Genomic DNA, 12,157 nt, shown 5'->3' with positions numbered 1-12,157 from the left:
TCCTGAGAGGTAGGGATCCTGGGGAAGGAGGGTGGGAAGGGTTTCCTGTCTTTGGGGCTATCTTCTTTCTCTTCTTTGATCTTAGCATCCACATCAATTTTTTCCTTGCTTACTTCTCATTTGAGGACCTGTCTATTTTTTCACTCTTTCCATATTCATAAACTTCTGTCGCTGAAGTCCTTCCTTATTTCCGTGGTTACTAATAACCTACATCTTATCTTTAGATAAAAATCAGAATACACAAATATACACTTAGGGTAATGAACCGTGAGGCCTACTCAGAAAGGATAAGGGGGCCGTACCCAGCAATCACTAAGTATAAAGGGCAGATGGAGATAGGACGATCTGTGGCCTAAAAAATAGAGATGTTTTGTAAGGTGCCTACCTACCAGAATGGAAAGAGGAAGTGCTCTCATAAGGTCAACCCTCAAGCAAGGAATTGGTGCTGATCCTAGGAGACAGGGACAGTATCATGACAAGTCACAAATTTTATAGGAATTATTCTGGTAAGTGTAAAGTCTATGAACAACTAGCATTATTATGTTTCATGGAAGTAACTGAGTGTCAAAAGAACACTTTCGTTTCGCCCAGAATTCCTCCAAGCTACAACCAATGAAAATAGTACATATTAGGAAAAAGGTAGTACAAAAAGATTAGAATTGAAAATAGATTACTCATGTGTCATAAACACCTGAAGTTTTCGATTGAAAAAGGAAATAAAGAAAAGAAAAAGAATCCTCACAATTCCTAAATATTAGTAAATTTGACTAAAACAACGAATAAATCCTCATGTCTTAATAACAAGGTAAAGCAAAAAAAGAGCAGAGAAAAAGTAAGTTAAAGATTGTGCAAGAGAGGACAGAGAATAGTTACTCAAAGGATAGATATGTATATAAACATACAGTTAAAAAAAAAATGTGTACTGTTAAGATATGAAATGCTATTATGAGTGATATTACTTGTATAATGATTATGTATGAAATATTGTGTTTGATCAGGGGGGGAGGGGGAGGAGGAGGAGGAGGATATGTAGTGATTTGAGAATTTCTTTGTAAATTCTAGAACCACTCAGCCTTCTACCATCTTGAACACATGATATTCTAGATATGATGGTAAAATCCTACTTACTGTGCATCACATGTTTGTGTGTGCAAGTTTAAAATCAGTCGCGGGAAGAAAGTAGATGCGGTGGTCGAATGGCACCGTCAAGTACATGTCGGGCAGTCCATAGATGTGTTAGTGGGTGTGTAAGGAAGAACCATGGAGTTTACATTCCGCTCTGTGCTTATTGTGTCAGTGACTATTGTTAATTAAAATGAGAACAGTTGAAAAAGTGCTCTTGGAGACTCTTGACTCAGCCTTGGTAGAGGCAAGACACGTTTTCTGAATCATTTTAATAAATTCATAGTAGTCAATCCAACTTTCTTTTAACTGTAGCTCATTTTGTTTCTAATATTCGACAGTACTAAAAGAAAGTTACATATGTATATTGAAAGTGTGAATTATATTGTGCATGAAAGTCAAATACATCGTTAACTGACGAAAAGGAAAGTTTGTATGCCTACTCATTTTATAAGTAGAAAGATGCTTAAAACTTCCTGTACCTACCACTATTCGACAGAGTAGTAGTCCGAAGAGTATCCAGCAGCCGGCTAGCCAGTAAAGAAGGGTGGCTGCAAATCCCAAGTAAGTCATCTCGTAAAGAAGTGGAATGTGGTTGGGGGAATAAGTTGGTATAACCCAGACCCATACTCACACTTTAATTCGTGCAAATGTTAGAACCTGAGATATCAGAAAACCAGAACCCAGAAGGCACAGAGTATCATAAAGTGCCTCAGCTGAAGTTCAATGGGAGCAGATGGGCGTGGCGCATCTCCTCCAGTTTTATAAAGCTTTTGTGCATTCACAACTAGACTATGGCTGCACAGTGTACGGGTCAGCGAGACCGCCCTATCTAAAGATTATTGATGCTATCCACCATGAGGGGAGTGGGCTAGCCAGCGTGTGCTGGAGTCACTTGGCGTAGAGCATGTACAGCCACAAATCCAGGGTTTTAACTGCCAGCCACCATGGTTACTGCAGAGGCCCAGGGTGATTTTAGATTTTGTGTAGTACGTGAGAGATTCCATTCCTGCATATGTTTTTGTGCTTTATTTTCTGCTATTTTAACTGGGCACCACAATTCTGCAGCTGTCTTTATAGGTGTGTCGAAACAGGGAGTCTGTTGGTTGCTATGCTGTTTTCCCTGATCATGTCCTCAAAGTCTGACTGCCTCAAAACTTTACTGTGTTCGACGCGGAACTGTATGCAGTGTTGTGGGCACTGGAACAGATGAGATCTTCTTAGTGTTAAATTCATCAGTGGTTCAGATTCTCTGGATGTGCTTCACGCTCTACAACGTTTGTACCCAGCAGATAAAGTAGTCTGAAATATCCATGTCACCTCCCTCCAGCTACAGTGTATTGAGAAGGTGGTGTCTTTCTGCTGAGGTGTTGCAGGAAACGAAATGGTGCATGTAGTAGTCAAGGAGGCATGTAGTAATCCTCAGTTATTTCAGTGTGCTATCCCCCTGCATGCTATCACCTAGCTGTTGCGGTACAAAGTCATATGTCGATGAGAAGACGAGTGGCCAGAAGAGACTGATAATAAGCTGTGTCTAATGAAGCCCATGATGTAGCTATGACATACTTCCTTTCTGATGTGAAGATGGGATGACTTCCTCCTTACTCATCTTCGCGTAGGCCACAGATCTATGATGCATGCTTCTTGCTCCAATGTGTGGTTCTTGTGGTTTACGGGTCAGTGTGTGTCACATTTTACTTGACTGGTTTACTGTAAGACCAGAGGGAAGCACCAGATTTGCCAGCAGACCTGCTATCTCTGTTTTTAAGTGACCTTGAAACTAATGTGTTTAGACTTTTACTGTTTTGTGATGTGTCCAATGTGGTTCTTAAAATTTTAGGGAGATGCTTGTAATGTGTTAACTGGGTGACTGAGTTACCCAAAATTCTTTCGTAAGTGATCACCCAGTCACATTTCCACATGCTGTTCTTTCCGCTCTTCTATGGTTTTAGTTTTGTTTTAATCCTACACATAGCACATTTCAAACCTCTCTGTTGTACTAAGGCCAGTGAGACAGTGTGTTTGTGTGGGTCTATGCAACTGATGTTGGAGTAAGTGAAAGACTGTCATTTCAGACGTTTCTTTCTCACTGTGTGTTTATCTTTATCTTCTCCTGAAAGGAGTAATAGTTATGTGTAAGAATGTAATTGGCTGTGACAAATAGGGATCCAGATGGTAGTGGGGTGGTGGACAGTTAGTGAAGGGAACGGTTTGTTTCTTTAATATGAGAGGCTGGTCTACAAGCAGTTGGTAGGTATGTCAGTCAACTAGACTGGACATTCTCTCAGTGGGAACACAATGTGCATCCAGGATTGTTAGGTTTGTGGATGTTAGGAAGTGAAAAGTGGACATGTGGAGGGGGGAGGGATCACTTCAATTCATCACAACAGTTGTGAAGCCTTTGTCTGAAGGGATGGTGATTAGATCCAGTCTGTCTTGAGGTTGCAGATGGCTGTTATTTATTCAGTTAAGAGGTTTGAGTTCTTGGGAACAGACCTGGGGAAGGATGATGAGGCCAAGTTGGAGGTAAGGAATTCCTAGAAACAGATATTGTTGACGTATAGTGGGCTTAATATGAACAGAAGTGTGGATGGAACCATCAGAGAGAGAGAGAGAGAGAGAGAGAGAGAGAGAGAGATATCAACGTCTATGAAGGTGACACTTAAGGCTGAGTTGAATCAAGTGAAACAATTGGGAGAGAACTTGTACAGCCTGTGGAGGTAAGAGGATAGGGTCTCTTGGCCCAGGGTGCAGGTCTTAAGGATATCATCAATGAATCTGACATGGAGAGCACACACCAACTGGGTGTTTGTATATTTATGGTACATCTTCAAAACTCAATCATCCAAAGCAGGTTGTGCAACTCTCAAAAATTCTCTTTGAAGTTTTCTGAATGTCTTTAATACTCTAAATCAATGTCGATTTTCCCACTTTTCAATGGCCTGTGTAGCTGTGGGGTAGAATACTCCTGTGCCACGTGGGTGGCCTGGGTTTGATTCCCAGATGTGGTAAATTATGAACAAAAGTGCTTGTTCCATGAGCATTTCCGTGAAGTATGAAATACAAGGAGATTAAAGAAATTAATTTTTGAAATTATTTTTAATTTTTATGATATTTTATAAAATATTGGTAATTAAGGATTTATATTCACAAAAGTTACTGGATTTTGTATGCAAAACATAATTAGCAATAAGATGAAATGCATTTTTCATAAAATGAAAGATATGTGTTAATTAGCACGTTTGATGAACTGTATATTTAAATGACATAGCTACTCCAAGTCAACAGGAAAAATGAAAATAATAATAATAATAAAATAAATGACAACAAAATGACAAAATAAATGACAACACAACTATGGAAGAGTTACAACTACTGGTTTATGTAGGAGCACTCACTACACTAAATATACACACTAGGCAGAGATCAGAACCAACCAACACACAGAAGAAACCCACAAAACCAGCATGGCAACACAGGCTACAGATCAGAATAGAAAAACTGAGAAAAGACATCAGACAGCTAACACAATTTATAAGAAATGAAATGTCAGAAAAAAAACGAAAAAGGTTAAGTAAAATCTCACAACAAGAAGTGATACAGCAATTAGGTGAAAAGAAGCAGAAATTACAAGCATTGTCCAAACGACTTAGAAGATACAAAAAAAGTGAAAATAGAAGGAAACAAAACCAAATATTCAACACAAACCAAAAGAAATTTTACCAGACAATAGATAACACACACATTAAAATAGACAATCCACCAAACATAACAGACATGGAACACTTCTGGAGCAACATATGGTCAAACCCGGTACAACATAACAGACATGCACGGTGGATACAAGCAGAAACAGATACATACAAGATGATACCACAAATGCCTGAAATGATAATCTTGCAACATGAAGTCACCCAAGCAATTAATTCTACTCACAATTAGAAAGCCCCTGGAAAAGATAAAATAGCAAATTTCTGGCTAAAGAAATTCACCTCAACACATTCACATCTAACTAAATTATTTAACATATGATATGAATATAATAGAGGGAAACATTCTACGTGGGAAAAATATATCTAAAAACACAGATGATGTGACTTACCGAACGAAAGTGCTGGCAGGTCGATAGACACACAAACATACACATGAAATTCAAGCTTTCACAACAAACTGTTGCCTCATCAGGAAAGAGGGAATGAGAGGGAAAGATGAAAGGATGTGGGTTTTAAGGGAGAGGGTAAGGAGTCATTCCGCTCCCGGGATTGGAATGACTCCTTACCCTCTCCCTTAAAACCCACATCCTTTCGTCTTTCCCTCTCCTTCCCTCTTTCCTGATGAGGCAACAGTTTGTTGCGAAAGCTTGAATTTCATGTGTATGTTTGTGTTTGTTTGTGTGTCTATCGACCTGCCAGCACTTTCGTTCAGTAAGTCACATCATCTGTGTTTTTAGATAAATTATTTAACAGTTACATTGCAGACCCATACACATTCCCTGATACACTTACACATGGAATAACTTATCTGAAACCTAAAGATCAAGCAGACACAGCAAACCCAGATAAATATCGCCCCATAACATGCCTACCAACAATATACAAAATATTAACTTCAGTCATTACACAGAAATTAATGACACATACAACATAGAACAAAATTATAAATGAAGAACAAAAAGGCTGTTGCAAAGGAGCTCGAGGATGTAAAGAGCAACTGATAATAGATGCAGAAGTGACATATCAAGCTAAAACTAAACAAAGGTCGCTACACTACGCATACATTGATTACCAAAAAGCTTTTGATAGTGTACCCCACTCATGGTTACTACAAATATTGGAAATATACAAAGTAGATCCTAAATTGATACAGTTCCTAAACATAGTAATGAAAAATTGGAAAACCACACTTAATATCCAAATAAATTCAAATAATATCACATCACAGCCAATACAGATTAAGCGTGGAATATACCAAGGAGACTCATTGAGTCCTTTCTGGTTCTGCCTTGCTCTGAACCCACTATCCAACATGCTAAATAATACAAATTATGGATACAATATTACTGGAACATACCCACACAAAATCACACATCTGCTATACATGGATGATCTAAAACTACTGGCAGCAACAACTCAACCAATTACTAAAGATAACAGAAGTGTTCAGCATTGATATAAATATGGCTTTTGGAACAGACAAATGTAAGAAAAATAGCATAGTCAAGGGAAAACACACCAAACAAGAAGATTACATATTGGATAACCACAGCGAGTGCATAGAAGCGATGGAAAAAACAGATGCCTATAAATATCTAGGATACAGACAAAAAATAGGAATAGATAATACAAATATTAAAGAAGAACTAAAAGAAAAATATAGACAAAGACTAACAAAAATACTGAAAACAGAATTGACAGCAAGAAACAAGACAAAAGCTATAAATACTTATGCTATACCAATATTGACCTACTCATTCGGAGTAGTGAAATGGAGTAACACAGACCTAGAAGCACTCAATACACTTACACGATCACAATGCCACAAATATAGAATACATCACATACATTCAGCAACTGAAAGATTCACATTAAGCAGAAAGGAAGGAGGAAGGGGATTTATCGATATAAAAAACCTACATTAGAGACAGGTAGACAATTTAAGAAAATTCTTTGTAGAACGAGCAGAAACTAGCAAAATACACAAAGCAATCACTCATATAAATATATCTGCTACACCACTGCAATTTCATAACCACTTCTACAACCCTTTAGATCACATAACATCAACAGATACGAAGAAAGTAAATTGGAAAAAGAAAACACTACATGGCAAGCACCCATATCATCTAACACAGCCACACATCGATCAAGACGCATCCAACACATGGCTAAGAAAAGGCAATATATACAGTGAGACGGAAGGATTCATGATTGCAATACAGGATCAAACAATAAACACCAGATATCACAGTAGGCATATTATTAAAGATCCCAATACCACAACAGATAAATGCAGACTTTGCAAACAACAAATAGAAACAGTAGATCACATCACAAGCAGATGTACAATACTAGCAAATACAGAATACCCCAGAAGACATGACAATGTAGCAAAAATAATACATCAACAGCTTGCCTTACAACATAAACTTATAAAACAACATGTTCCCACATACAAGTATGCACCACAAAATGTACTGGAGAATGATGAATACAAATTATACTGGAACAGAACCATTATAACAGATAAAACAACACCACATAACAAACCTGACATCATACTCACCAATAAAAAGAAGAAATTAACACAACTAATCGAAATATTCATACCCAATACAACAAATATACAAAAGAAAACCGGAGAAAAAATTGAAAAATACATCCCACTGGCTGAGGAAGTCAAGGACATGTGGCATCAGGATAAAGTTGACATTATACCAATTATACTATCAACTACGGGAGTCATACCACACAATATCCACCAGTACATCAATGCAATACAGCTACATCCTAACTTATATATACAACTACAGAAATCCCTAATTATTGATACATGTTCAATTACCCGAAAGTTCCTAAATGCAATATAACATATACCGTACAGTTAAAAGGAAGTGACGCTTGATCAAGGTCCGCGTCACTTTCCATTTTTAACCAGACTTAACGTCTGAGAAAGTAAAGAAATAATAATAATGGTGATGATGATGATGATGATGATGATGATGATGATGAGTGAAATGAGATAAACGATCCAGCTATTGCCAGTCTAAAAGACAATTTTTTTTTCTTTCCATCTTTATGTATTGTACATTTCACAGAAATGATCATAGAACATGTACCTTTGTTTAAAAATTTGCATTGGCTAGGAATCGAACCAACCCTGTAGTGGTACATGTTGCTATAAAACATATCAACAAGTCTCACTTTCCTTTTACTAGACTGATAAAAGATCTGCATGTGAAAAACGTGACTTTAATTACTAATGGCATAAAGAGCATCTACTGTGTCTGGGTTTGTTGGAATTTGTGTGTAGATATGAGAAAGAAAAATGCAGGCACATTGCAGAAAGCAACGGTGGATGTGTAATTTGGTCTGGCCAGTGAGGCGTCAGTCGCACTTTGTAGTCGTGCTTTGGAGGTGCTGTGGATTTCAAAGAAGAAAGGGGCTTGTCGACAGTGGCTGAGCACTAAATAAAAATGTTACAGAGACTCTATGCCATGCTCTCTTCAGTACAGATGAAGTATCACGTATGAACATGATGTCTGAAAAGCTTTTTAAATTATCAGTTGTTGTGAGTTGAGAACGTAATTGAATATAAAAGAATTGAGAAGCAATGTTTTGTGATTTTGTAGTGAGTTGTTTAAATGTGGAAGCTTTCTTATACTCCTCACCCCTCTACAATTGGGAAATAAGTCAGATACTTGGCACTGCCAAGCAGGACCGCAACATCAAGAGAAAAAGAGATGGTGACCAGGAAATTTGGAAAAGAAAGCAACTGTTATTACAGAGAACAAGTAACGACTTGGCATCTCACATTGTATCGATCACTTAAATCAATCCACAACAGGAAAACACCTCAACCTCCCCTCCCCTCATGTGACAAGTGTTGGTTCTGCCACAGACTTATGCTGCCTATCGAAAAAAAACGGTCTCACTTTGGGATATTAAAGACACTCGGATAACTTCAAGTTGATTTGCTAGAATTTTTTAGAGCTATGTGAAACTGCTTTGAGCAATTGATATTTGAGTTCTGTACTTTGCATACCATAAATATTTAAAAAATTATAAAATTATGATTGCCGTGAAGTCTCCTTGTGAACCAGACAAGGGATTTTTGGAGGCAAGGAAGGGTACCTCTAGATTGCCTATAAACAGATTGGTATAAGAGGGTGCCATTCAGTTGCCCATGGCCAAGCCGCAAGTTTGTCTGTATAGCTATCCCTCAAAAATGAAATAGTAATGTGTGGGGTGAGGAGAGAGATGGATACAGGGGAAAGATTCTGGGGTGATACTGAACTTTGGTGACGGGATCACTACAGTGGTGCATGTATGTGGAGCAGACAGGCAGTTGACGGAAGACTTATCAGGTAATCAGTGTGATTCTTTTCATCACACACTTGATTTCCTTAATCGTCCTGTCCTCAGTCTTCACTAATACCCTGCACCCACATCTCTTCCTGGCAGTATTCTCATCCTTTGTTCTGTCACCTCCTCCCAATCCACTCTCCCATGTTGTTGTCATTCTGCACTGTACACACTCACCAGTTAGGTGCATTTGTGTTGTTGTTGTTGTTGTTGTTAACCCATGCACCTGCTGCTTCTCCCTCCTGCAATTCTATGTTGCCTCTCCCCCTAACGCCCACTCACCCCCCATCTCTTTTCTCCTCTAACCCACTCCACCCGTCACACCATTTCAATCCAGTCTACCTGCCAAATCACAGTCCTAGCATTGCTTGCATGCCCTAGCTCAAAAAAGGACTCATCTAAAAATCAGCAGTTTTCAGTCTTGTTTTTGTGCCTGTCAATGACGAAACACCTCCAATATCCAGTGGGTTGTTAAATTTATGCAATATTATTTAAATTATCATGACTTTCCATTCCATGTTTTAAGTTCATGTAACATTCATAAATGTGAGTGCAGTCCTGACCTAAATAGGTAGGCTGGCAGGCAGCAACCCAAGGTCGGCTTCTACCAGTCTTTCCATTCTTCTGTAAGTAATCTGTCCTTGCATGTTGCTGCCATGACCTATTTAACTGATTGTTTAATAATATTCACACCTGTCAACAGCTCCCTTTTTTGGAACTGGAATTATTACATCCTTCTTGAAGTCTTAGCATATTTAGCCTGTCTCATATTTTGTACACCAGGTGAAATCTGTTTGTCATAATTGGCTCCCCAAGGATCTCAATAATGCTAAGGGAATGTTGTCTACTGTAGGAGACTTCTTTTGACTGAAGTTTTTGAGTGCTCTGTCTTCTTTCCTTTCCATAAATTTTCTTCAAGTTTCTTTCCATTATAATCATAGCCTGTCTATACAGGGTATTTCATAATTAATGGTGTAAAGGCATTCAGTTGAAAATACAGAATAGTCGAACCAAAAAAGTCTAGTAAACGTGGATTCTGAAATGCATCCATAAAGAGCTATGAGCACTTCTTCAGTAGAGGAGATATTTCACAGCAGCGACAATGCGGTGCTCGTAGCTCTTAAGCTATGCATTTTAGAGCTCATGTTTACTGGACTTTCTTGCTTCTAGTATCGTGTACTTTCAACTGTGTGCCATTAATCACGATATGCCCTGTGGAATGCTTCTTTCCAGCCTACACTTCTTTGCTTCGCACTGTCTTGACATTTTAGCTCGTGCTATTTATGCAGGTGCTGCTCTTTTCTCTAAAATTCTCATCAATTTTCCTTTATGTAGCATCTGTCTTTTCAATGACCATGCATGCTTCTATAGATTTGCATTTATATTTCAATCATTCCTGCTTATATTTTCTACTTTCATCAATTAAATTTGAGTATTTTATGTACTATCCAATGTTTTTCTATTAGGCCTTGTAGTTTTGCCTCTGCTGCAATCACTGATCCAACTCTCAAAGCTACCCTTTCATTTTCTTTTGCGTTCCTTCCCTCTGTTTCAGTCAATATCTAGACAACCTCTGGTTCAATCATTTTATCCATCTCATTGCTCTTACATTATCTACTTTCAGTTTGAAATCATTACATTGTGCTTTGGGTTGAATTCTACCATGTGGCTTCCCTTTCATTCCTTTCTCCTAATTCATGTTCTCCAGATATTTTCTTCTTTTTAATTTTTCTGCTATCAAATTCCAGTCCTCCATCACAAATAAATTTTCTTCTCCAGTAGCTATGTTCTACATCTACATCTACATTTATACTCCGCAAGCCACCCAACGGTGTGTGGCGGAGGGCACTTTACGTGCCACTGTCATTACCTCCCTTTCCTGTTCCAGTCGCGTATGGTTCGCGGGAAGAACGACTGTCTGAAAGCCTCTGTGCGCGCTCTAATCTCTCTAATTTTACATTCGTGATCTCCTCGGGAGGTATAAGTAGGGAGAAGCAATATATTCGATACCTCATCCAGAAACGCACCCTCTCGTAACCTGGCGAGCAAGCTACACTGCGATGCAGAGCGCCTCTCTTGCAGAGTCTGCCACTTGAGTTTATTAAACATCTCCGTAACGCTGTCACGGTTACCAAATAACCCTGTGACGAAACGCGCCGCTCTTCTTTGGATCTTCTCTATCTCCTCCGTCAGACCGATCTCTCATTTCTGCAACACTTATTATTCTGGCTAGTAACTGTTCAGGTCAGCCTTTTCACTATGGCATGCTTCCCTGTCGGGGAAGTTTATAAATCTATTCATGTGCACCTACCTAGAGCAGCCTGTCTGTCTGCTCAGTGCAGACAAGTGGTATGAATATGCAGTGATCAGCAGATGTGTACCACAGACCTGCAAGTGAACACTTCTGGAGACATTTTTTGATCTTCTGAACTGAGTACAGTGCACACCAGAAATAGCTGCATATGCACATGTGTGTGTTTTAAAGAACTGCACATGGTTTTGGTTCCATCTTTTAAGTGCTGCAAGGAGTTGAAGGCTTGTCCAGAACCAACAGCCTTAACAGCAGTGTTCCTCATGACGAGGAGGAAAGGCACCGTCTTCTATTACATCTCAATGTATTCCCACGGAAAGTTTGCCCTTGAGACTGCAGTACCAGACAGTGCCAGCTACTGGCTCAGTGATGTCACTGCTGTTCCAAATCATAGTGCCCTGCTGTACTGATTGCAGCCGGTAAGTGCAACTGCTGGCTGCCTGTCATCTACTCACACACAAAATGTATTGTTGTGAGAGAACAGGACTGATTAAACAAGGGCCACTCTCTTGTGGATGGGAAGTTTTGAGCAAACTGCTGATAGTCCTGCCATCAAATTGGTTGAGCTGAAATTATGGGTCTACTTGGGATATGGATTACGGTAACTTTTGAATCAGCAGGAGCACACAAGAAACTGAAAATG

At 38.9% G+C, this 12,157-nt stretch overlaps 1 protein-coding gene across 1 annotated transcript in view; it reads left to right on the top strand.

Annotated features, from left to right (window-relative positions):
- LOC126481811 (uncharacterized) overlaps positions 1 to 11,924 on the top strand; it is a 49,468-nt gene extending 37,544 nt beyond the window's left edge. Inside the window, exon 4 of the mRNA XM_050105767.1 lies at positions 11,689 to 11,924. Coding sequence (XP_049961724.1) covers positions 11,689 to 11,924 — 236 coding nt within the window. The remainder of the gene's footprint in view (positions 1 to 11,688) is intronic.
- Positions 11,925 to 12,157: the final 233 nt, after the last annotated feature.

The sequence above is a fragment of the Schistocerca serialis genome, chromosome 5 (assembly GCF_023864345.2).
Source record: "Schistocerca serialis cubense isolate TAMUIC-IGC-003099 chromosome 5, iqSchSeri2.2, whole genome shotgun sequence".
Lineage (NCBI taxonomy): Eukaryota > Metazoa > Arthropoda > Insecta > Orthoptera > Acrididae > Schistocerca > Schistocerca serialis.
The sequence above is the reverse complement of the archived record's forward strand: the minus strand, read 5'-3'. Positions and strand labels throughout refer to the sequence as shown.